At 45.3% G+C, this 27801-nt stretch overlaps 1 protein-coding gene across 1 annotated transcript in view; it reads left to right on the top strand.

Moving 5' to 3' along the window:
- tprg1 (tumor protein p63 regulated 1) overlaps window positions 1-26906 on the top strand; it is a 57174-nt gene extending 30268 nt beyond the window's left edge. Inside the window, exons 4-6 of the mRNA XM_079686276.1 lie at window positions 4264-4440; window positions 25557-25710; window positions 26264-26906. Coding sequence (XP_079542402.1) covers window positions 4264-4440; window positions 25557-25710; window positions 26264-26458 — 526 coding nt within the window. The 3' untranslated portion in view covers window positions 26459-26906. The remainder of the gene's footprint in view (window positions 1-4263; window positions 4441-25556; window positions 25711-26263) is intronic.
- Window positions 26907-27801: the final 895 nt, after the last annotated feature.

The raw sequence follows: 27801 nt of genomic DNA, 5'->3' as shown, positions 1-27801 counted from the left end.
AAATATTGGCTTGGAAGCCAGTTTCTTCGAGATTGAGAAACGGCCACAGAATAACTGGAACTTGATAGCAGACACTGAAGAATGTATTGACAGTTACGGCCAGAGAATTGACAAAGACATTTGCTGCAGCCGCGAGGTGACACAGCTCCTGCCTCAATTCTGAAGATCTGTCCCTCAGTCCCATGTACTTAGCTCTGAGAGAGAAATCAAATTCTGTCCCTAGCTAAGAATATATGCCAAAGGGGAGACAGCACCAGATAAAATCGACTAACCGATGTCCCGACAGCAAACTATCTTGTGTCAACTTGGGCTAGGAATAACAAGGTGACAAAGCTGCTGTCTCAGAGAGAGTGCAGCATCTCAAAGTCACAGGCCTGTGTTCAGCGTGGGGAGTACAAGGTGATAAACTGGGACAAAGGTATTGGCCTAGGAAAATATTTTATGCTTGATATGAATCTTCAGAAGAGCCAGTGAGCTCGGCCCGGCACAGCCCATTGTGTTGTGTCAAGCCAATTGCCAGCAGCTCTTCAGATCACCCACAGACTGACCCTAGATCTGTGTACTGTGCGCAGCGCAGTGCCCAGTCAAGGTTAACTCATACATTAGCACAGTCAAAGCTCTTCACCCACACCTTTCCCATGATGCTGTTCACTGAGCTGTCTCTCTGTGACCTGCAGCTGCCAGCGGCTCAGGACGCTTTGTTTGGATTTGGCCACATGATCCGCTGATCCGGGCTCAGCGGGCCGTAACAAAAGAGTCCATGGCACCGTGAATCAGTAGTGTGCACGGTGTTGAACGACAGAGTGTGTGTTTGTGTGTGACTTGATGCTTCTGGTGACTTATGTCTGTCACAGAGGTGAATATTTTCCGTCTGACGGAATCTTTCAAAGAATGACAAAAACAGCGCAAAAATGTCCACCAGCGGCCCACATTATATTACATCCTTAGTGGCCAGGTCGACTGAGGGCGATCTACTGTACTCTACTGTAACTATTATTTAGTCATTCACACCCCTGTCCAGTTGGTGGCAAGTGTGTGCATATTAAGTAGCTATTGTCTCAGGGCTCGACATTAAGGACTGCCCGATGGCCCGGGGCCATCTAGTATTTAGCTCGGGCCATGAAGCCTCACCTGCTGGTTGCCCGATCGGGCAATCTATTATACCAGTATCATGCAGCTCGCGGATCCAGTAATGAGTGATCCGACAGTAAAATTAAACATATCTATAACTAGTTTAGGTAGTTTGAGAGGTAATTAAAATAGCTACGTGTGATATTCTAACCTGAAGTGTGTGTTTTGTTCCGCTCACCGCTGCATGTGATCATGCAGAGCTGCGTGTCGACTCGTCAGCAACAGCTGATCTCTCTCTCCCGTCAGATTAGACTTGACTCGCGTTTATGTCCATATCGATCAGATCCAGCTAGTTTTAGCTAATGATATGACTACCTGCTTATTAAAAGACACCGTGACCTAAACAATAAGTGTTGCTATGCAACTGGGTGAGGCCACAAAGTATAGGGCATCATTATGCATTTGTTTACATGCCCACCGGAACCCCGTGGCATTAGCAACAGATCAACGCACAATCAACCCATTCAGCACATCTCTTTCTCCACATTAAGTGTTACACATTAGAATTGACTACTCTTGTCTGTCACATACTCTTCTTGTCTGTCACATAAGTGGCGCAACTGAAGCGGTATTGCGCTAAAGGGAAATTATTTTGACCGGACATTTTGACCAAAGATATTTAGATTTGCTTGCTAACGGGAACTCTGACGTCGCCATTGTGTGTGCTTCGCGGATGCACTCGGCTGCTCGGGTCTGCTCGGTCAGCTTCTGGATGAGGAGGCATTCCTTCGACCAATTTACAGTAGATAACATTACAAACATTTTTAACAGGGGCCATAATAGCGTAAATAATGTTTGTTTTGGCAGTTATAACTGAATTTAATGTTTTCTACTTTTTTACATCTGGGAAGGCATTTGCCTTCAACAGATGGAAAGTGTCTTGACCAACAACTTAAGTATTTATTATAGCTATGCAGGGCATTCAAGCGAGCAAACACAAACAAGTGAAATGAAGAATACAATTGAAATTGTAATATTGTGGTGGTTCATCTTATAATTCAGTCTATAGAATGCACCAGACAGCATCTAAGACCTGCAAAGATCTAAATGTTCTAGGGGGAGGCCCCCCAAACCCTTCGTGCGTCATTTCGTCCGCGCACATTTTTCAGGGCAATCTCTATTGGGCTCAGGGCCATCTGTAAATTAGCTTAGATGGCCCACAGGGCCATCTCCCAAAATCATTAATGTCATGCACTGTGTCTAGTCTTGTATTTGACCTCGTTGTTTAACCGGCTTTAGCAATCGCAAAATGTCACGGCAGCTGAGTGTCCGAAGTTTAATAAGCCCAGTAATACCTCATTCACACCAACGCAACTCCGGTTCAAGCTCTGTGCTAGAGCTTTTCAGGTTCAGAACCGGTTCTTCAGTTTAGCTCCGGCTCTTTCACACTGCCCAGAGTACGACTGGTGCTGCGTCATTGCGTCATCGTTTGCGTCATGACGTAACCGTTTGTCTGCCTGCTTCATAAAGCCAAACCGCGGAAACCCCTCACAGCTGACACCAACAACAACAACAATGGCCGATTGCACTCCAGCTTCCTCTGGACCTCTTCAGAAGACCAAATTCCCAGTAGGTAGCTGGTGTCTTCAGTGGACCACTGCTGCTTGTTAAGTTTCTCCATCGTTGTGTACAAACTGGATAAAACGCCGGCTTTTTGTTGTTGATCAGGAGTTGATCCTACCCCTGCCCCTGCCCCCACCTCAACGTAAGCGTGACGTATGTGGTGCTTTTGCTCTTGCCGGGCAATTTTTTGGTGCTCAAAATGAACCGGATTCCGGAGCTAATAGGCTGCTCCGCTGCGGTGTGAAGAGGAAAAGAAGGTGAAAAAGGAGGGATTGATGCAGTGGAGGATGAAGGACAAGCCTGTAAGACTAAAACTGACAACGTTCAGCCAGCAGCAGAGGGACAAGCAAGTGGCAAGGAAAAATAAATCATTCATATTCGTTTTGACATGAAAAGTGACCCCACGGTCGGTGTCTCTGTTCATCTTTTTTTTTCTCCATGCCCTTAAAATTTCTGTATGAATCATAAAAAAAAGGAATGAATGAACATTTGCTGCTCAGTACCCAAACATAAATATTAATTATGTCTCATCATTAAAACAGGAAAAATAAAATGACGGGTAATAATGGAATATGACGGAAATGTTACGATCCTGTCCGTCAAAATGACGGACAACGAAAAAGTCTAACGCAGCCACTGGTCTGTCATAATATGACAGACATCTTTGAACACACTTCTTTGTGGAGATTTAGAAACGCTTGTATGCATATTGTATCATCTTTTCCCAGGGCTTTTTTTGGAAGTTTGAAGCTTTTACAGTACATAATTGAGCTGCTTGTTAAACATGTTTTTTTTTGTTTTAACATCAAATCACCTCCTGCAGAATGCTAGCACCACACTAGAAGACACAACGAGTCACATGTATAATATGAGGTCAATAGGTCAGCATTTCCTATTCCTTTTGTTTTGTTGAGCCATCCTCAGCTCCACTCACATCCTTCTAGTAAATAAATGTCCTCAATTAACTCTCTGAGATCCACATCAAGACATTTTCACTTTTGCATAACTTATACAATTCTGATTTCTTGCAGTAAAATCAAACTACTCTCGAGGTAGTGTATAGCTCCCTCAAAACATTATATATGAATAGGTGATATAAGCCCATCCCATCACTGTCTCTCCGCCTTGGAAAGTAATGTCCAAAGCCTCAGCTTTCACTTCTTTCATTCTCGCCCGTTTACCCTCTGTTGTTGTCGGCTGTGTATATTAACAGCCAACAGAAATGTTTGATTGAGAACATCAACAACAACGATGTTGGATGAAAATGTATCAATATGCATATGGATAACTTTAGAAAGAGAGTATACTCATATTTTACAAGAATGTGTGTTCATTTATGGCTCTGTAGTTTAAGAGGAAATATGGCATGCATGTCTCAAACCATTTCAGAGTGACAACAGTTTAAAGGGTCTCAGAGGGTTAAACAATAAACAGTGTTAAAACCTCTACACGCAAAGCATGCTTAGCAAATGTGAGAGCCAAATAACATGTTTGGATTAACATTACAATATATGATTACATGATTTCCCCCCCTAGATCTAACAAACTCTGTCTCTTTTGGTGTTTCAGGGTGGATCACTGGAACAATGAAAAAGAGCGCCTTGTCCTCATCACAGACAGCTCTCTCCTTGTCTTCAAGTACGACTTTGTCATGTTCAACTGTGAGCAAATCCAGAGGATCGCGCTCAACTTTGTGGACCGCATCTCCTGCGGCAAATTCAGCTTCCCAAAGCACTCCCTGCTGCAGTAAGTCTACAACGGACTTGACAATATAAACTAAACAGAGAAATAATATTAACAAATCTGACGAGACACAACAAAATGTTAGCCCAATTTTCTGCGCTGTGCCCACATTTTCTTCATAGAAGGAAAAATCCCTTTAAAAAATCCCATTCAGCTCTAACACAAAACCTGTTCAATCGCCTGTTAGTATGTTATTGCTTCATAACTATTCTAAAGAAAGGTATCAACGCATACGCAGGGTTTTTGGAAGAGGTAAATGTGTAATGAGGATTATAACATGCAGTCTTTTCAATGACGTACAAATGATGCATAAAGTATGCATGGTTTACTTCACAGTATTGACAGTGATTGGTGTTGTCAGGGCTAACAGTGACACGATGCTGAGGGCAGCGCTGTGCAGGGACACATGCAGGGCTGGGGGGGGGGAGTTAACTGGGGACACATGGAACAGCCTGAAAAAGGCACGGCAGCGGAACACGTATTTTGGGGGTAAGTAGTGCATAGCTGTCACTTGGAGCTGTCGCTTAACTGATTAGTGGCTAAATGAATGTAGTCCTTTCATCCAAACCTTTTAAAGACGGCTCAAGGGATACCAAACCAACTAAAACTAATTTGATGAATAAAACGTAATGCGCTGTGAAGAGCTTAGAGAGCTCGGCCTTTATTGGAGGCGTTATCTCTGCACATTACGCTGAATTATACATAAAACGCTTGTGAAAGCCACCCGGGAGTCCCAACAGTGAAGAGACGGATTCAAATGAGAAAGAGTCAAACATTTCCTCTCTCTGTCTTCATCTCCTCCTCCTCTCTGTCTCTCCCTCAGGAAGTGTCTCCTTTTTTGCGTCGAGGTCATTCTGTCTAATTTTGTACAGAAAGTGATATGCAGGAGAGTTCATGGTAAAACGCATCTCCCTCGCCGCTGTAATAGTGCATATCATTTCAAAAAGGCAGTGTGAGAGAAAAGTAGGAGAAGTCAGGCTGTGAACTTTATTCAGCTGCTATCTGTCATAATCTGTCAGGGTTTCCTGTTTTATTTAGAAAATCGTTATTTTTCACTTCCTGTCTTCGTGTTTTCCCGCCTTTGTGATTGTTGGATTCTTTCCACCTGCTGCGTTCTGTTTTGCCTTCTTGTGATCCATATTAATTTTCTCTGTCTTATTTTGAAAAGTGTTCACCCCAAATGTTATGTCTGTTGCTTCCTGTCTTGTCTAGTTTTACTTCCTGTCTTTAGTTTCCCTCCTGTCTGATTGTCTGGTTGTGTCCACCTGCTGCCCCCTCTGCAGCTGTGTCTTCAAGGTTCAAGGCTTTTATTGGTCATGTGTACACAGGGGCGGCGGCGCCCCTGTGCATACATAGCTACAGTGTAGTTATGATGATGAACATTTTAGGTCACAGGCTCCACAGGCAGACAGAGAAAGTCTGCAGCCCTGTATGCGTTCACTATGCAACACCTCTCCCGAGTCCCTAAGGAGCACGGGGAGAACGCAAGTGCCCCCATGTCCCCCACACTCAGACACTGACTATAGTGTGGAGGGCTCTCCCCCTCGTGCCTGAAGGCAGGCGAGGCGAGCCCTCCAGCCCTGTAGGGCCCAGTGCGCACTACGCCAGCCCACACCCCTCCAGGAGGCCCGGAAAAAACGTAAGCGCATTTACGCCCAGAGAGAGGGTCAGATGCCCACTGACCCACAGCCCCCCCCCCTCCTCACCAGTCCTGTGTTGCCCCAGCAAGCACAGACGCAGAGAAAGAGCCAGACATATCCAAGAGATAAAACTTTATGAAGGGGCCTGGCGTTGACCAAGACGCCGCCGTACATATATCCTCACTCACACCGTTGAAAAATCGGTTGACACAGCCACAGCCCGAGTCGAGTGCGCACGGCTCTCCCTGCCTGTTCGTAGGCGTGTGCAATGTCCGCAGAGCCAGCCTGCCAGACGTTTCTTGGACAGAGCTTTCCCAGTCATCCCGCCCCCGAAGCACATAAACAGCTGTTCAGTGCATCTAAGGGCAGCTGTGCGTTCTACTTTACATGCTAACGCGTGCACCGGGCAGAGAAGGTGTAATTTAGCTTCCCTGGTCACACCATGGGGTGAAAGACTAAAACCCCCCAACTGAATAGCCCTCGACCTGAACGCACTCCTTAGGCTCTTGGGCACAAAGGAGGGGTTCGGTCTGAGTGTCGCCCCGCTCCGGTCACCCCGAATCAACAAGCAACTCGGGTGCACCGACAGAACGTTTAACTCAGACACTCTTTTGGCTGACGTTAAGGCAAGTAGCAATGCTGTCTTCCACGACAGTGCTTTCAGGGAGGAGAGCTCCAGAGGCTCAAATAGTTCTGTGACCAGAGCCTCGAGCAACAGCGGCAGGTGCCACTGCGGGGCGGAGGCGTGCACTACTGGGCTCAGCCTCCTAACCCCCTGTAAAAACCGCGACCTCAGTGGATGAGAAAAGGCTGACCTGCCGTCAAATCCCTCATGGCAGGACGAGATGGCTGCTGCATATACCTTTACCGTAGAATGAGCATGCCCTCTGTCCACCAATAACTCTAAGAAGGATGAAATAGAGTCCAGATAGGGGCTCAATTCCCCGCTCCTCACACCATCCATGGAATCCCAGTGATTGTTAATCTGACCTTAGCAGCGGTCCGGATAATTGCTCCTGTCCTGAGGCGGGAGGGCGGGGCCTCTGTTTGAGGAGTAATCAAAGAGATGCCCAACACGCCTAGATTATTGGCCGCAGCCGCCCTGCACCCTGACGATGCCCGACATGGCTGCTACTGGGGCCTTCGTCCTCAGTGGACGCCGCCACGTCGCCTCCACACACTGCCAGATATCTGGCAACGGGGGCGAGACAAAGGCCTGGGGTGAGCGGTAAGCCTACAGCAGGGGTGCCCACACTTTTTTGGCTGGTGAGCTACTTTTGAAATGACCAGCTCACCGAGGTTTACCAACCAAAAATAAAATCCCAAATTGCAAGGGTTGCTGAATAACTCGTTTTATTTATACATGGGATAACTACAATAGGGCTGCAACAAACGACTAATTTGATAATCGATGAATCTATTGATGAATGAAACGATTAATGGACTATTCGGACTATTATGCCTTGCACAATTTCTCAAACGCTCTTATTTAGCTATCAACTTTTAGATTTAGCTTGGGGTTGTTTTAGGCATGTGGAAACTAACAATGAAGACAATAAAGATGAATACTTGATTTAAAAATAGATATATTATTAAATTAACTTAACAAATTGTGAAAAAAATTCAACATTGCTTTTTATTTAAATAAAATAAAGAATATTTCACATCAAAAGAAACAACCATGTTTTAACAAATCGTATTAAATAATGTCATGATAGAACTGTAAACAGAATAGCTGAAACTTTAACAAAAATAAATAACTCAGTTACCTCTAATCATTAACCCATGTTTGTATCATTGAGTTAACTCTGTGTGTTGCTGCTAGCATACATAACACCTGACGTGGAGACGTTACTCGTGGATGGGGCTACAGAGCTGCTAGAAAGACAGTCGAACCCGGTGCATTCCTCCGTCTGGATGTGGTGCACTTTTGCTAAATGTTTAGACAAATTGCTCGTGTTACCGCCCTTACATGCTAAACACTTTTGGCAAGGAGCATTGTCCACCTCAAGACGGGTAACATTTAACATACCTTGGAGCGCTTCTCTCAGCCATCTCCTCCGTGTGTTGCTGCATGTAGCAGCTGCGTGTGTGTAAACTGCCCCGCCCCCTCGCACACAGACGGGAGACAGAGATCTGGTCTGGATTGGAAAGATCGGAAATACACCGACCATAGACGCATTTGTTTGTCTTTTTGCATGTTAGAAACGAGTTGGCAACACTAAGACTGCGAGATAATGTTTGTGTAGCAATAATACATTACCTTTATCTTTCTAAACTCGCTACTCGGAGGGAAGTCGCTGTCATATGCCTTGTGAACACTCCGATAATGCCTCTCCACGTTACCTTTCTTTGGCAGAGCAACGCTTGCTTTACAAATAAGGCAAATAACCTTTGAATGTGACATCATAAAAAAATATTCTTCCTCCCATTCTGTGTGGAAGTGGTATGTCTTTAGCTTTTTGCTCGGTCCCGCACTCATTTTGTTGTTTGTCTCTTTAACTTAATTTGACTTTTCCCGGCACTTGACTGATTTTGTATGGCTTTGCATTCTGGGTTAACAGACTGGAAAGCGATAGGTCGCTTTTTCTGTCAATCAAGTAAACTCCTGAATTAAGTGGCAGGGAGGCCAAGGGAGGAGGGATCAAAACCTGTTTTGTCAATTTTAACGGAGCTGGATTTTATTTTTTTATGAATGACTCGCAATCTACCATTATTGCACCGCTGGGGAGTCCAGCCGCGCAGACCTGAGTGCTGGGCCCTCCTGGCCACCGGAACAGAAGGTGTTGGATAACGAGGCGTCCTCGTCATCCTCCCCCTCCGCAAAGTCGACCACCCGGTCCCTCGGGAGGGTGAACTCGAACGGCACGTCGTCCTGATCGTCCATGTTGACCACCTCGAGGTCCGGATCCTCCATCTCCACCTGTACCTGCGGGCCTCGCTTCCTCCGGAAGCGACAGACAATGCAGGCCGGTGTCTCGCCCAGGCCCTGCTCGGCATGATTCGGCCCCAGGCACTGGAAGCACTGGCGGTGCGGGTCAGCCCCCGCAATTAGGCCGGGGCACGACGGGCAGGTTCGGTGCTCCAGGAGTGGTTCCATTCTTTCAATAACTTATTTACTTTCTCTCATACGTCTTACAGCTCAGTGTCACTTCCGCTCGCTGAAGAGAGGAGGTGAGATGCGCGCGCATTAGGGGTGTTGAAAATAATCGTTTCTACGATGCATTGCAATGCGGACGATTCGGTATCGATGCAGTGACGGAAGATAATCGATTATAGCGTAGTAACGTTGCTTCCTGATTTTCCGGCCACGGCTTTACTATAACGTTTTTTTTTCTGTCACTTTAATATCAAATCGGTCGGTGACGCAGAGATCAGGGAACAGACGTGACAGCGGCACAGCGGCACAGCAACACCAAACACAGAGCAGTCTGCTTTATCCACCAACACAAGAACCAACAGCAGAAGGACCCGCTCTGAATCACTCCGTGTCGCTGCGGCTCAGAGACACATGGATTTATGTTTTTCAAAAATAATCGCGTTACAATCATGTCAGGTTTTTGGTGGATTTAATTAAGTCTTGGATTGCAGAGTATGAATGTCTTCTATACATTTTCAGACGATATATACGTGTGTAAAGTTTCTGAAGGCAGGAGGAACAAAGCTTCCGCGATCAACGTCTCCTCTCCGTTCCTCCAAACCCCGCCCCCTCCCGGAAAATAATGAGTGACAGGCTGATAGTAACCTGATAGAAACTGTATTATTCACTTAATCACTGAGATATAATGAAGCTAACTTAATCTCATACATTCATGGGATTTATGTAACAGTAAGACAGAGAATGTAAATGTGCACCCACATGCAGTATTTTCGTTTGTATATGCTATTGTAAATACTCCTGTTGTCTGCTGTGTTCAGACTCAAGTCCTGTGTGTGATGCCACATTCAGGACATTCAGTCTCCTTTTTTTAACAGAAGACTGTTGCTAGAAGCTGCAGCTAGACTGCAGAAGCATTATTTTTTTGTTTTTGAGGATGGAAAAACTTCACACACAGATATAGGGAGGCTAGACCTATACAATTCATTTATTTTGGTTTATAAATTAATGTCAAGACATTTATGTTATTGATTTCTGAAGCACTTTCTAAATAATAAAAAGAGAGTTCATATGTATTTACTGCATGTATGCATTGATGAAAAATAAGCCTTTGGTAACGCATTGGTATGCATCGGGATATCAAATTGAATCGAATGGTTCACAGGATAATCGTAATCGAATCGAATCGTGAGACCAGTGAAGATGCACAGCCCTAGCGCGCATTCAGGTAGGCCCGCCCCTGGGCCGGCTATGTCTATAGAAATCTCAGTAGGTGAATGCTTGCATGATAAGGTAGTACCCATAGAGTCCAATCAATCAATCAATGTCAATCAATGTTTATTTATATAGCCCAATATCACAAATGTTACTTTTGTCTCAGTGGGCTTCACAGTTTGTACAGAATATCAGTATGACAATACGACACCCTCTGTCCTTAGACCCTCACATCGTACAAGGAAAAACTTCCGGAGAAAACCCACAGTTTAAAGGGGGGGAAAACCTCAGGGAGAGCAACAGAGGAGGGGATCCCTCTCCCAGGATGGACAGACTTGCAATAGATGCCGTGTGTAAATTGAAAAGATAATACATTTACAACATAGGTTGTCAGAATGTTTGGAAATGCATGTGTCTATAATAAGAAGATGAATCCACGAGGATATCCATCCAGGACTCATGATCCAGGACCACAGCAACAGGCACAGCCACGACTCAAGATCCAGAGCTCGCTATCCATGACTCAGGACCACAGCAACAGGATCAGCCACGACTCAGGATCCCGGCGTAGATAGACACCAAAAAGACATTTGGGGAAGCTGGGTTATTCGGAACATGAGAGCACACAGGTGCAGACAGAGAGAAGGAAGAAGTAAGGTGTCCCCCGACAAACTAAGCCTATAGCAGCAAAACTAGAGTCTGAATCTAATCAGCCCTAACTATAAGCTTTATCAAAAAGGAAGGTCTTAAGCGCACTCTTAAAAAACGGATAGGGTAGTCTGCCGCCCGAACACAAACTGGAAGCTGATTCCACAAATGTGGAGCTTGATAAGAATAGGCTCTGGCTCCCATTGTACTTTTAGAGACTCTAGGAACAAACAACAACCCTGCATTCTTTGAACGCAATGCCCTAGTAGGACAGTAGGGTATAGTGAGTTATTTAAGGTAAGATGGCGCCTGTCCATTAAGGGCTTTATAGGCGAGAAGAATAATTTAAAATGATATCCTGTATTCTATAGGCAGCCAGTGTAAGGCAGCCAGAACAGGAGTAATGTGGTCCCTTTTCCTAACTCTGGTTAGTACACGTGCTGCAGCATTTTTTATCAGCTGAAGCGACTCAACTGACTTCTTGGTACACCCTGATAATAAAGAGTTCCAATAATCCAGCCTTGAAGTAACAAATGCATGGACTAGTCTGCATCGTTTTTAGGCAAGATATGCCTGATTTTTGCAATGTTACGTAGATGGAAGTAGGCGGTTCTTGAAATTGATTTTATGTGGGCGTTAAAGGATAAATCCTGATCAAATATAACACCAAGATTCCTTAACGTCTCACTGGAGGCCAAATGAATGCCATCCATAATTAGTATATCTTTAGATAATTTGTTTCGTAGATTCTTTGGGCCGAGTACAATAACTTCAGTTTTGGCCTTGTTTAACATCGAAAAGTTCAAAGTAATCCAGGCTTTTAAGTCCTTGAGGCAGTCTTGAATTGTATTTAGATTATTAATTTCATCAGGTTTGATTGATAAATATAGTTGAGTATCATCTGCCTAACAATGAAAATGTACAGAATGATTCCTTATAATATTGCCTAACGGAAGCATATATAATGTGAACAAAGTTCAGTAGAGGGCGGAGCCTGTGAGAGATATAACTGTCCCTTTGTCTGGTGGTTTTAGTCCTGATGCTGTGGTACCGCCTGCCAGACGGCAGCAGACAGAACAGTTTGTTGCTGGGGGATGGGGGTCTTTGATAATCCTGAGGGCTTTCTTCCTGAGCCGCTGGGAGTAAAGATCCTCCATGGATGGCAGCTCCGTCCTGGTGATGTGCTGTGCAGTTTTCACCACCCTCTGTAAAGTCTTACGGTGCAAATGCCGTACCAGGCCGTGATGCAGCCAGTCAGGATCCTCTCTATGGTGCACCAGTAGAAGGTCAGGATGCTCTCTATGGAGCACCTGTAGAAAGTCAGGATGCTCTCTATGGTGCACCTGTAGAAGGTCAGGATGCACTCCATGGTGCACCTGTAGGAGGTCAGGATCCTCTCTATGGTGCACCTGTAGAAGGTCAGGATCCTCTCTATGGTGCACCTGTAGACGGTCAGGATGCTATCTATGGTGCGCCTGTAGAAGGTCAGGATCCTCTCTATGGAGCACCTGTAGGACAGGATCCTCTCTATGGTGCATCTGTAGAAGTTGCAGAGTATCCTGGAGTCCATGTTGTACCTCCGAAGTCTGCGGAGGAAGAAGAGCCGCTGTCGAGATGTTTTGGTGATGGTGGTAATGTGAAGAGTCGAGGAACCTGAAGCTGCTGACTCTCTCCATCATAGTCCCATTGATGGCGATGGGGGCGTGTCCCTCTCTCTGCTGATTCCTGTTATCCACAATCAGCTCCTTTTGCTGACATTGAGATGGAGGTTGTTATCCTGGCACCAAGATGTCAGGTTTTTAACCTCTCTGTTCGTCGTCTTGTCGCAGTCGGTGATCTGGCCGATGACGGTCGTGTCGTCAGCAAACTTCGTTGGAGCTGTGTGTGGCCACGCGTTACTGTAACGCGTTACTGTAACGCAACTAACTTTTGCGGTAACTAATAACGTTACTAGTTACCTATTCCCATTCAGTCACGCTGTTATAGTTAATGTGATTTAAATGGGTGCGTTACTGCGTTACATTATGTGATCCAACTGAACCGAATCTCCCTGCAGATGTAACTTACAGGCGAATACAGTGATGACCTCTCACAGTACCATGGAAAAGTGAAAGTGACCAGAGAGGAGTGATGATTGGTTAACGCGGGGTAACATTTCAGGGTAAGCCAATCAGAGACAGAGTTGGGCGGGTCTTGCCTTATGGGGAAAATACACAGAAACACAAACACTTGCTAACACACACACACATACACGGCAACGCCCACCACCAGCACACACACACACAATGGCAGATGCAAGTATCAGCGAGAGCAGCAGCGCATTTACAACTTGGAGATTACTTATAAGGCTGAAAGCACCTCTTCTTAAGTGTATCCACCATTATTGATTTTGTTTATGCTAAATGGCCAGATCTGAGGTAAATTATTTCACTGTTAGTTTGTTTTTGTGAGGCTGAAAATAGTTTGTTTGTCTTCAGTGTCAGTCTGACAGTTTATTATTTATTTAATTGTTACTGCCAAAAGAGTGTAGTTCTTGTTTAATTGTTACACTGCCAAAATAGTGTAGTTGTTGTTAATGTGTAGACTGCCAAAAGAGTGTAGTGGTTTTTATTTCATATTGCAATACAAGTGCACTACTTAGAACTTGATTTTTGAGGCTACAATAAAGATGCCTGTAAAAATGTCTAAACATATCTTTTGTGTTTTATTGTTCCACTACATTTCATAATGATAATTGCTACAATGATGGGGAGTTGTATTTTCTCTTACTGTGCCACAGAAAAACACAAAAACTTGTATTGTTATTAGGGTCTGAGACCTAGGTCGGCGAAGACCCTATTGAAATCGGTCGCGCAGCGACCGATAAACCTGCGAAACACACACAAAACAGGGAAAACGACCGGCAAAAGCACAGAAAAGGTTCGGAAATCATGACGGGTGATAGGCCGCGTGAGCCCAGTCACGTGGGCTTCATGATTGATATCGGTAGGATCAATTTAGTCGCTCGCAACGCGAGCGATAACCATGCAAAACCCACACAAAACAGGGCAAAAGACGGGCAAAAGACGGGCAAAAGTGGCCTAAATCATGACAGTAGGTAGCCCACGCCAACCGACTCGGCCATCCTAGGCCGTCCATAAACATGATTGATATCGGTCCGATTATTATTATTCTTCTTCTTCTTCTGATTATTATTTGAATACATTGCGCGCACTTTTGACCCCCGCAACAAATGTGAAAACTCACCAAATTTCGCATGCGCATCACAAGTCGTGAAAATAGCGATGAGTAATTGGTACCGGAACTTTGCGTAAAAAATTGCGTAGACCACGCCCACTTCCGTTTTAAACGTTAACTCCCCCTACTTTAACTTTTACGTAAACCAACGAAACTCGCTACGCATATCTAGGGTGCGGAGACGAGCAAAAAAGCCTCTTGGAGGGGTATAAAATAACGTACAGGAAGTCGGCCATTTTGAATTTGGCGTTGGAAAAACGCGATTTATCGCGTTTTTCGTCCTCCGTACAAATTTTGTATTGCGTTCGGGACTTTATCCGAACGACTCAAAATTCGTCAGGTATTATCTCGAGACATGGGCGGCAAATTGTTATCATGCAGTTTTTTGGTTTTTCGCACGGCATGACCGTGATTTGGCGCCAAAGTTCGCGTTCGCTCGATGCTAGGCGGTCCCTTGCCATGGAACACGATGATGGCATAACGCCAACTGAAATACTCAGAACGCCACCAAACTTCACATGATGGTTAACACTGCGGCCCTGAACAGCTCTAGGTCAAATCTGATGTTACTTCATTTGCCATTACCATGGCAACGGATCCTTCGCCATTAAACATGTTGTTGCTGTAACTCCAATGGACACGGTCCCATCGTCCCCCAGACTTAACTTTTATATCACCGGTCAATGCCTCAACAGCTCTACGTGAAATCCGAGATCTCACCATATGCCGTTTCCATGACAACACTTCCCTCGCCAAAAAACCCGGCATTGACGTAACTCAATGGAAAATCATCCAAACGGCACCAGACTTCCGACTATCATTAATGGTCCGGCCCTCAACAGCTCTATGTCAATTATGGGATGTCATCATATGCCGTTTCCATGGCAACGCTTCCTTCACCATAAAATACCATGTTGTTGTAAGTCAATGGAAAATAGTCCAAACGGCACCAGACTTCATATGATGGCTAATGGTCCGGCCCTCAACAGCTCTCCGCCAATTATGGGATGTCATCATATGCCGTTTCGATGGCAACGCGTCCCTGGCCAAAAAACCTGGTGTTGTTGTAATTCAATGGAAAATCCTCCAAACGGCACCAGACTTCAGACTATCATTAATGGTCCGGCCCTCAACAGCTCTACGCCAATTATGGGATGTCATCATATGCCGTTGCCATGGCAACAGATCCCTCGCCAAAAAACCTGGTCTTTTTGTAATTCAATGGAAAATCGTCCAAACGGCACCAGACTTCAGACTATCATTAATGGTCCGGCCCTCAACAGCTCTCTCTCAATTAGGGGATGTCAACATATGCCGTTTCCATGGCAACCCATCCTTCGCCAAAAAATACGATGTTGTTGTAAGTCCATGGAAAATCGTCCAAACAGCACCAAACTTCAGACTATCATTAATGGTCCGGCCCTCAACAGCTCTACGTCAATTATGGGATGTCATCATATGCCGTTTCCATGGCAACGCTTCCTTCGCCATAAAATACCATGTTTTTGTAAGTCAATGGAAAATCGTCCAAACGGCACCAGACTTCAGACTATCATTAATGGTCCGGCCCTCAACAGCTCTATGTCAATTATGGAATGTCCTCATATGCCGTTGCCATGGCGACAGTTCCCTCGCCATGAAACACGGTGTTGTCCTAACTCAATGGACAATGGTCCAAACTGCACCAGACTTCAGACTATCATTAATGGTCCGGCCCTCAACAGCTCTATGTCAATTATGGGATGTCCTCATATGCCGTTGCCATGGCAATGCGTCCCCCGCCAATAAACCTGGTGTTGTCGTAACTCCAATGGACAAGGTCCCATCGTCCCCCAGACTTAACTTTTATATCACCGGTCAATGCCTCAACAGCTCTACGTGAAATCCGAGATCTCACCATATGCCGTTTCCATGGCAACACTTCCCTCGCCAAAAAACCCGGTATTGACGTAACTCAATGGAAAATCATCCAAACGGCACCAGACTTCAGACTATCATTAATGGTCCGGCCCTCAACAGCTCTATGTCAATTATGGGATGTCATCATATGCCGTTTCCATGGCAACGCTTCCTTCGCCATAAAATACCATGTTGTTGTAAGTCAATGGAAAATAGTCCAAACGGCACCAGACTTCATATGATGGCTAATGGTCCGGCCCTCAACAGCTCTCCGCCAAGTATGGGATGTCATCATATGCCGTTTCGATGGCAACGCGTCCCTGGCCAAAAAACCTGGTGTTGTTGTAATTCAATGGAAAATCCTCCAAACGGCACCAGACTTCAGACTATCATTAATGGTCCGGCCCTCAACACCTCAATGTCACAATAGTGAGTTTTCCTCAAAAGCTGTTGCCATGGCAACGCATCCCTCACCAAAATACCCGATGTTCTGTTAACTCAATGGAAAATCGTCCAAACGGCACCAGACTTCATATGATGGGTGACGGTCAGGCCCTGAACAGCTCTAACTCCATTATGGGGTGTCATCATATGCCGTTGCCATGGCGACAGATCCCTCGCCATGAAACACGGTGTTGTGTTAACTCAATGGAAAATCGTCCAAACGGCAACAGACTTCAGATGATGGCTAATGGTCCGGCCCTCAACAGCTCTACGCCAATTATGCGATGTCATCATATGCCGTTTCCATGGCAACGCATCCCTCGCCAAAAAACACGATGTTGTGTTAACTCAATGGAAAATGGTCCAAACGGCACCAGACTTCAGATCACAGTTAATGGTCCGGCCCTCAACACCTCAATGTGACAATAGTGACTTTTCCTCAAAAGCTGTTGCCATGGCAACGCATCCCTCACCAAAATACCCGATGTTCTGTTAACTCAATGGAAAATCGTCCAAACGGCACCAGACTTCATATGATGGGTGACGGTCAGGCCCTGAACAGCTCTAACTCCATTATGGGGTGTCATCATATGCCGTTGCCATGGCGACAGATCCCTCGCCATGAAACACAGTGTTGTGTTAACTCAATGGAAAATGGTCCAAACGGCACCAGACTTCAGATCACAGTTAATGGTCCGGCCCTCAACACCTCAATGTTACAATAGTGACTTTTCCTCAAAAGCTGTTGCCATGGCAACGCATCCCTCACCAAAATACCCGATGTTCTGTTAACTCAATGGAAAATCGTCCAAACGGCACCAGACTTCATATGATGGGTGACGGTCAGGCCCTGAACAGCTCTAACTCCATTATGGGGTGTCATCATATGCCGTTGCCATGGCGACAGATCCCTCGCCATGAAACACGGTGTTGTTTTAACTCAATGGAAAATCGTCCAAACGGCAACAGACTTCAGATGATGGCTAATGGTCCGGCCCTCAACAGCTCAACGCCAATTATGCGATGTCATCATATGCCGTTTCCATGGCAACGCATCCCTCGCCAAAAAACACAATGTTGTCGTAATTCAATGGAAAATCGTCCAAACGGCACCAGACTTCAGATCACAGTTAATGTTCCGGCCCTCAACACCTCACTGTGAAAATAGTGAGTTTTCTTCAAAAGCTGTTGCCATGGCAACGCATCCCTCGCCAAAATACCCGGTATTGTCATAACTCCATGGAAAATCGTCCAAACGGCACCAGACTTCAGACTATCATTAATGGTCAGGCCCTCAACAGCTCTATGTCAATTAGGGGATGTTATCATATGCCGTTGCCATGGCAACGCATCCCTCGCCATAAAACACAATGTTCTCTTAATTCCATGGAAAATCGTCCAAACCGCACCACACTTCAGATGACAGTTGATGGTCCGGCCCTCAACACCTGAATATGACAATAGTGAGTTTTCCTCAAAAGCTGTTGCCATGGCAACGCATCCCTCGCCGTTAAGCACGATATTGCTAAAACTCCTGTTTAAATGTTCAAAAAGTGTTCAAATTTCACATGTGTGCTAACGGTCAGACATATATGTGTCAGTTTTGAGATTTCGTCAAATGTCGTTGCTATGGTAACTAAATGGTCGCCGTGAAACACGGTTCTCTCATAACTCCAGTTAACTTGCTCCAAACGGCCCAAAACTTCACAGGTTTGATAACGATGCAGCCCTAAACACATCTAGGCGTATTATGGGGTGTCATCAAATTCCGTTGCCATGGCGACAGATCACTCCCCATCAAACACAATGTTTGTCATACTGCTGTAACTCCTGTGTACGTTGTCCCATCGGCCTGAAACTTCCCACGTTTGCCAACGGCCGAGTCCTCGAGACATCTGCCTGACGTCGACGTGCGGACAACAGCCTGCGGAGCGTCGAAGACCCGCTCAACGCTGCTCGCAGCTTTAATTGTTATTATTTTTAAAGTAAAGTAACTTGTTACTGGTTACTTTTACAATTTAGTAACTAATAAAGTAACTAGTTACTTTTTTTTTGAGAGCTGTAACTATAACTATTACTCGTTACTTTTTAAAAGCAACTTGCCCAACACTGGTGGCCATGCAGTCGTGTGTGAACAGGGAGTAGAGGAGAGGGCTGAGCACGCAGCCTTGAGGGGCTCCGGTGTTGAGGGTCAGGGTGGAGGATGTGATGTTTCCCACCCGCACTGCCTGGGGTCTGCCTGTCAGGAAGTTCAGGATCCAATCACAAAGGGGGCTGTTGAGCCTGAGTTCTCTGAGCTTGATGACCAGCTTGGAGGGCACAATGGTGTTGAAAGCTGAACTGCAATCAATGAACAGCATTCTCACATATGTGTTCCTCTGGTCCAGGTGTGAGAGGGCAGTGTGGATGGTGAGGGCTATGGCGTAATCTGTGGACCTGTTTGCTCTGTAGGCAAACTTCAGGGGGTCCAGAGAGTCAGGGAGGGAGGAGGTGATGAAGGTTTTGACTAACCACTCAAAGCACTTCATGATGATAGAGGTGAGTGCGACTGGGCGGTAGTCGTTGAGGCTGGTGGTTTTAGTCTTTTTGGGGACATGAACGATGGTGGAGTGTTTGAAGCATGTGGGGACTACAGACTGCAGCAGGGACCTGTTGAAGATGTCTGTGAACACCTCTGCCAGCTGAACTGCACACACCCTGAGAACAGGGCTAGTTCTACCATCAGGTACAGGAGCCTTGTGTGGGTTAACCCTTTTAACCTGTTAGACCCCATCCCCCCGCCGGCGGGAGGAAAAACGCATCATGTGCAGGAAATAGCGTCTGAGGGCTTCTTAATATTTAATAAACTATGAATGTTTCATATCCATGTAACGGGAAGAAACTCAGCTAACTGATCTTTTTTTTTTTTCTTGCAAAAAAAAACACAAAGCTAACGCTGAGCCTTTGCATTAGCCACGAGCGCAAAAATGCTAACGGCAATTGCACAGAAACTCACTCATAACACCCTTATTACTTATCGTAACTGCACATCCAACCCATCGATTAGCATCGTGAGAATACACTACACAGAATCGATGGGTATATATATCACAACCTGATATCACGGCAAGACATGAACATGTGACAATTTACCATGCTGGGAGACGTGAAGATGTCACGATTTCGTCCCTTAAAACGTGACAGTTACACAGTATTGTTAACCCATGTTAACCAGTGGAGAAATAACCGGAAATGCCAAGCAAATGCTACCCCGACGTAATGATTTATTTTGTAATAGTCACACTCGATTACGCCGATTTCCTTCGTTTCCCCAGCTGGTCGACACCTCTTTTAGCAGAAACAAAGGCTACATTAATGTATTAAATCGATGTTAATCCATGCGTGTGGATCATAGGTGTGGATGTGGAATTAACGGACGTGACGTTGTAAGATTGAGTTGCCAGGCAACAGCTTCGGTTCATGTTAATTTACAAACTCTTCAACTACAACCGTAGTTATATTTAAAAACATGTTAGAAGGCCTCACAAAATACTTTAATGCAAATTAAAATGTAAATGTGAAGGAATGTGTGTATAACAAAATACATCGGTGATTAACGAAACCGGAAACAGACGTAGGCAAGATCCTCAGCTCGATGATTTGGATGGTTTAGCCGCAATGCATGCTGGGATTTGGTGTTTATGTGATGTGAAATCTGAAAACGTTTTTTAAAAATAAAATAATACTTTATTCCGAGTGTGCTTGCTTTTCTCTTTGAAAGTCATCACATTGTAATACACGGTTCGGCTGTATTAAGTATTACATATCTGCCGTAATTCTGTATTTATAGAGCCCTGCTGAGAAGACTTCTAGACAAACAGGAGAACTGCTGCAAAACTGAAAAAGTGACGTGGAAAATAAATATATAAGCAATTAAACAACATCTTACATTTCTTTTCACACAGTACGTCTCCTCGCACTATCAACACTAATTCGGCTGACTTTTATATTTGATCCAATTGGTATATAGGCTGTATTTACACCATAACGGTGCACAGCTGATAGAAAGGGACACCTGGTGGTTGAAGAACGTTATTGAATTTTATTATTTTATTATTAGATATCCCTATAAAGTATATTCATTACTTGTTATTCTCTACTAATAGTTAATTAAAGACTATATATAATGACTAGTTTGCACACCCCTTTCAAGATTTCAAGATTTTCTAAGCTAAGGTTTATTGACATATCATATTATACACAACTACGGTGTAGTTGTCCCTTCCAATGACCTGGGTTCCCTGCAACCGTATTCAAAACCCATGGTCACAAATCTGGGCGTAAAAATGTACAGTTCTTTTAAATTGGATAAACAAATCAACTCAGTGGTTAAGTCCAGTTTTTTATCACTTGAGGCTCCTGTCCAACATTAAACCAGTTTTATCCTTTTTAGACTTTGAGCGTGTAATTCATGCCTTTGTTTCTACGCGTCAAGATTACTGTAATGCATTTTATGCCGGCCTAAACAAGACCTTGCTGGCACGACTGCAGCTGGTACAAAACGCTGCGGCTCGGCTGCTTACAGGAACACGCAAGCATGAACACATCAAGCCAATTCTGTGTGTTTTCCTGACACTTTTCTATGACTTGTGTGAGAACACAAGTTATCTTCAGCAGCAGTCACCTGACCGCTCGCTGTCAGTGTGCAGCCTCACTAGAAACGGTTCTGGACAGCAGCAGCAGCCATCACATTTTTTCATCAGTTTGAAGCATTAATCATTGTTGATAGAAAGTTGGTGCTCTGTATGGGCTGCATGGAAGATAGAATCTTCACAGTCATAAAAGTGGAGCCATGTTTGGCTTCATCTAGGTATTAAATATAATTAATATTGTACAATTGTTCCGAAGCATTTTTCACTACAGCAGTCTTGATGGACGTTTTGCTAACGTCCGTTGGTTGTAGATCTTTAATCCCTTCAGTTTGTTTAGCAGTCATTTCTTACAATATTTGGTGTGAAAAACATAACAGGCATCTCCTTTGTTGTTGTATTTTCTCTTATCTTTGATAATACTGTGCAACACTGTGCAACCAGCACTTTAGTGAATATTTGACCCCAGTGTTCCCTGGCCCATAGCTTCAGATCAAAGAAAAGACCTCCCTCTATGGAGGACGTGATCTTCCGTCAGGACCCTTGTCTAAGCTCCATCAGTCTCCACAACCTGCATGATGCCAACAGAGCTGTTAAGGGAGCGTCAGTATTCTTAGTGCCAATGCTTTGGTTCTCATTGTGTTTTCTCCAGGTGCGCCCATGATGAAAAAGCATCTGTAGGGAAGGATGTGTTTAAAGAGCCTTCTTTCCAAACTGTCTAGATAAGCTAATTACCCAGCACATCATCTGTTTCTTTATTCCTGTCTGAGAGAGATGGTGCTGAGGCTTAAAGAAGCCGCACTAGAGGCTGAATTCAGTTAGGAAATACTGTATTTATCTTTACACAGGTTGGAAATAATCCCATGGTTTTAATATAGCATCAATAGGGTTTAAATCTGTAGTTGAGATAGTCGTGGTATGAGTTCCTTAAGACATGGTTTACAAACAGTCATCCTCCTCACAGTCACTCCAAACACTCACACACAAACCAGAGCAATTCACACACTCAGACAGCAGAGAGCAGTCAGTACTCAGCAGACTTTATTTCAGTCAGAGCTACATCTGTTGGGGTGTGAAGCAGGAGATTTAAATGCTGAATGCAAAGGAATCTTTTTTTACCTTTAGCATGTATAATGATTGTCACACACACAACCAATTCTCTTGAAATGAGCACTTTCACTCTTTTCTTAGTTCCTTAACCACATCAAACTCCTAAACAGTATTTGGGTGAGCTCCCAGGTCAGTGAGATGGCAGCTATGCTGGGTATTCACATTCATTAAACAGTTGCAAAGGTTTCTAAGAGAAGTTTGTCTTACTGTGAGATTCACTTTACGGGGTTACACATTATGTCACATCTCAACCCCTGCTAAGTAATCTGCCAAAGGAGACACACCCCATACTCTTCTTATATATGGTTTGGACACACTTTGGATCCTAGATATCCCATAATGCAACTCAATAATATCTTTCAGAGACATCGCACATCTTTTTATAAAAGCTGAGTAGTACTTCTTGATAAAGTAAACTGAACTTTATCTGAAAAATCAGCACAATGTCCCTTTATTATAAAGTATATTTACTTTGTTTAAAAACATAATAGTTTTAAAACCCTATTAACGGTCTTCAACGATAGTGTGTCATTTTGAACATTTGTCATACAAGGCAATTTTATTAAGTTGCCAATTTGTGTGAGCTTTAGGACTTCTGGTAAATGTCCTTAAGTGATGTGATTTGAGTAAGTGTCTGTTGGTTCTGATGACCACATGTAATAATACAGAAATAATCTGGCGCTGTGGAGTTAGACCCCTGTGCCAGTTCCTTATCTCTGGTGATTATTAATTCATAGATTTTCAAAAACAAAACTAGGGCCACCAGAGTGGGTGAAGGGGGTCTGGAGGACGGGTTTTGGGCTGACAGCCCAGGAGCACAGCGGAGGACCCGGAAGGGGTCTCGGGCGGACGGCCCGGGGGCAAGGCAGATTCCAAGGTGGGGGTCTCGGGCGGACGGCCCGGGGTCAAGTCAGAGTCCATGGAGGGGCGAAGACCACAACGGGCGAACTCAGGGGACCGAGCATGAGGGCGAAGGCAGCGGCAGGATGAGTCAGGGGGCTGGGCCCGAGGACAAAGACCGCGGCACTCAGGGGGCCGGGCTCGAGGGCGAAGACCAGACAGCTCCGGAGGCCGGGCAGGACCCGGTGTCGGCCGAACAGGAACCGGAGCCAGTGGGACAGGCTTCGGCAGGATTCCCCACGAAAGAGGACCAGGATTTGGCAGAACCCCCGGCACGACAGGTGATGGCGGGGCCTCCAACAGAATAGGACAAGGGGTTGGCAGGACCCCCGGCAGAAGAGTAGTCGGTGGGACCCCCAACGGGACAGGACATAGGGTTGGCAGGACCCCCGGCAGGAGAGTAGTCGGCGGGACCTCCAACGGGACAGGACATGGAGTTCGTAGGACCCCCGGCAGGAGAGCAGTCGGCGGGACCTCTAACGGCACAGGACAAAGGGTTGGCAGGACCCCCGGCAGAAGAGTAGTCGGCGCGACCCCCAACGGGACAGGACATAGGGCCGGCAGGACCCCCAACGGGACAGGGCATAGGGTTGGCAGGACCCCTGGCAGGAAAGTAGTCGGTGGGGCCTCCAACGGCACAGGACATAGGGTTGGCAGGACCCCCGGAAGAAGAGTAGTCGGCGGAACCCCCAACGGGACAGGACCTGGAGTTGGCAGGACCCCCAGCGGAACCTCCATCAGCACTTGAGTGGGGACTTGATTAGGGACAAGAGAAGGGACTAGAGGGGGAAATTGCGAGGTGACTTGAGAGGGCACTCGAGAGGTGACTCGAGAGGTGACTCAAGAGGAGACTCGAGAGGTGACTTGACAGGGATCTCGAGAAGGAACTTGAGCGGAGACTCGAGAGGTGACTGGAGAAGGAACTTGAGAGGGGGCTCGAAAGGTGACTTGAAAGGGAACTCGAGAGGTGACTTGAGAGGGAACGCCGACAGGACACGGGGATCTGGCGTCGGCCGGAGAGCCAGTACTGGAGACGAAACTGGAGTCGGGACCATGGCTGCTGGGGCCGGAACTGGGGCCGGAACCATGGCTGCTGGGGCCAGGACTGGGGCTGGAACCATGGCTCTTGGGGCTCGGGCTGCTAGCCTGAACTTGCGACTCCTTCTCTTAGGAGCCTTTTGGAGGCTTCGTGGATCTCCGAAAGCCAGACGAGTTCCCGAGAACGGCTCCTGGACAGGAGCAGGATATGGGGAAGAAGCAGGGGTTGACTCCGGACGGAACACACAGAGACGTTTGTAGTCAGCAGGCTGGAAATCAAACACTGAGAGAAAGTTCAAAAATCCAGCCAGGTAAGAATTTCACCAAGCCTGGTTTCTCCATAGCCAACCGGTGCGCCTCTACCAGAGTGGCCTCCTTCTGCAGAACACTGGACGCTCCCTTCCACCAATCATAGCAGCAAGCCAATAAAGGAAACATTTTTTAATTCCACCTCAAATGGATCATCTGCTGGGTCCATTTCTTGGTTGGATCGTTCTGTTACGGTGGGTGAACCAAGCAGGACCCAAATGCAGATAACGCTGAAAATGCCTTTATTTCAAGGATAACGAAAAAATGCTAGGACAAAACAGAACACTCACCGGTGAACTCAGTCACAAACAAAAGACGAACCAACACTGAACACAGGAAGGGACAAGACTAAATACAGGGAGGGGTAATCACAAGACGAGAAACAGCCGGGCAGGGGAGGAGAAACACAATGGCGACAGGTGAACACAATCAGACAATTAGACACACCAGGGAAACTAACGACAGGGGAAAAACACAGGAAGAAGGACCAGACAATATACAAGGAAGAAAACATGACAGGGAGAACAGCAAAACAAGACATACAAAACGTGACATAACACAATAATCGTAACAGCTCTACTTGTATCTTTGCTACATGAATGTGAGGCCAGTTATAAATATGACTGGATTTGCTTTTCAGTATGACATAGAGGTCGGTGTGGATGTCAGGCAATTATTAAATGTATCTATATGTTCCTATTCTGATGGATCCAGTGGATCACAAAGGCACAATCAGTATAGCCACTAAACAAAATAATGTCCATATCCTGTTAGGGGATATAGGAGACTCCTCCTGAAACTGATACAAAGCACCAAGGTAAAATTATCATTAACTGTGGTGTTGATATTTTGTATACATATCAAAGACTTCTCTCTTATAAATACACATACATACTCTTTAGTCTGCGCTAAGTCACTTTGTTTTCATGTGTTCCATTGTCTCCATGTGTTCAGGAGAGATGGGGAGGGGGTGCGAGTGTTCTGGGACCGGCTGAGAGAACCCTCCTTCACCTCCAGGTGGAACCCCTTCGCCACGGACTTCCCATTCGTCACGTTCACCCACCACCCCGTCATGACCGTCAGCAACTCTTTCTCTGATCTCTGCGACGTGAGTTCATCCCCCAGTGATTACAGTTTACTCAATCTTCATATACACACTTTCTTATTTACCTCTGCCTTTTCCCTTGTGTAAAGCAAAGTGGCACGAGTGTGAGCAGCTTTGATGATTCTGAGCATGAGATCCGTTTTGCTGGCTCAAATGTGGTTAAACACTCCTCTTTAGTGCTCAAATCATTAACACCATGTTTTTATTTTGTTAAAGAACTACAAGGCAAAAGGTTTGGAGCAAAAGGTTGAACTTCTGCAATGGTTCAATCACTCACTCTACTCCACATGCATTCATACTGTAGATACTCTCGAGGCGTGTTGAAATCCAGTCTGTCTATTTAGGCTTCTATTGAGCCCCTCCACATGACTGAATGCCATGACTTGCACTCAGATGAGTTGTGTTTTCTTGTTGATAAAAAATAATCTAGAGTTACTTTAAAACAAGTTTAAGATGCAATGCACATTGTTCTTGACACCAAGGAGAAGAGTAAAAGAGACGTAAACAGGAGGTCAAGAGTTGTCTGATATCTTCCTGATCCTCTCAACTCCCACAGATCCAGAAGTTTCAAGAGCAGCTCAGGGCTGCAGCGCAGAAGGCCCATGCCGTGAAGCCGGTTCCTGGGAAGGCCAACGGCGTCATGGTCCTGAACGAGCTCATCCACATCGAGGCCTACGTGGGCCTCATGTCTTTCCTGGGGAACCAGAACAAACTGGGATACTGCATGGCTCGAGGAAACATTGGCTTCTAACCATTCTTTATTTATACAATAGTTTTGTTGGAGATACGTTTGTTTAGAGTTTATTTAATTGTACAAGGATGATTTTTGATTAGATTTTTGTGTGTCACATTGAAGCATGGTTTCAGGATGTTCTGTATAAGGTTTGTAAACCCCCCCCCCCCCCACTATTTATACCAGAGTGTGGTGGATCCCTGCTGCTCTCAAGGCGCTTTGTGTTTGCTCCTCAGTGATATGCTATTCCAACTCGTTCACAAAGGGACCTCTGTTCTGTCTCTGTTAAAAGCTCATTTCCATGCCATTCGGCCCCACATTTTATGCTTTAGTTTGATCATATAAAGTGTGTTTTTACAGTGCATGCAGTGCTTTGTGTGTTGACTGTGTCGCTCTGCCTCTTTTGACATCACCTGTTCCTCTGTTGATCCTGTGATAGACAAGAAAATAAAGGCATGCATATTTGGCTCTGTTTCCTTTGTTATGGAATAAAATATGGAGATCTTGAGAGCAATTTCCATGGATATAATGCATCATTAACGCCTGAAATCACAGCTGACTGCAGGAGAGAGGAGAACCGATTTAAAGTTTGACTTTAGCGCAATGATTGGCTGCTAGAGATTGTGGTGAAATGTAATTGGTTAAAGATGCTCCCGTCTCTAGCACCCCCGCAGCCCGAGCTACGAGTGAAAGAACTAAACTTACATGAAACTTCCGTTGGGTTGCTTTAAAGTCAAGCTTCAGTTTAAGATTCACCCTGTAATAGATGTAAAATATGTGATTACTAACCTGACTCAGACGGTTTGTTTCACCAAACCATCTAGGAAAGCTCTATTGGAAGCCATTTGCAAAGGGCAGGCACTTTCAAAAATACTTGGCAGGTGATTGGATCAATTGTCTATCACCCTCTATCATGGGCCACTTCTGATTGGTTAACAATGGCTGGTACATGTGGATCACAGCACTTCTGATTGGTGTGGATGACTGACACACAAGAACAAAATGTTAAAAAAACTAAATGTTAAAAAAAATCGCAGGCTTTGCGATTTGATAATTGCATCATTTCAAATCGCGATTTCGATGTAAAATCGATTAATCGTTCAGCCCTACTGTAGTCTTCCTTCACCAGAATACTGTGTGCACATGGACTAAGAAAGGATGTGCGACCGTTGTTTTGTAGACGTTGACACCTGCTGGTTTGTGGACTGTTCCCAAACAGGCTTCCCCGACTATGACCCATCCTTGGTAAAGTCGCTGTGCATAAGGAGCATTGTGAGGCCCGTTGATTTGCTAGTGCACCTTGTGCACCCTTAAGATGTCTCTTCCTAAGAGCAGGAGGATTGGAGCGTCTGGGTCCGCAG

This window comes from Notothenia rossii, assembly GCF_949606895.1.
Source record: "Notothenia rossii genome assembly, chromosome: 1".
Taxonomy (NCBI): Eukaryota; Metazoa; Chordata; class Actinopteri; order Perciformes; family Nototheniidae; genus Notothenia; species Notothenia rossii.
This window is presented reverse-complemented; position numbering and strand designations above follow the sequence as displayed.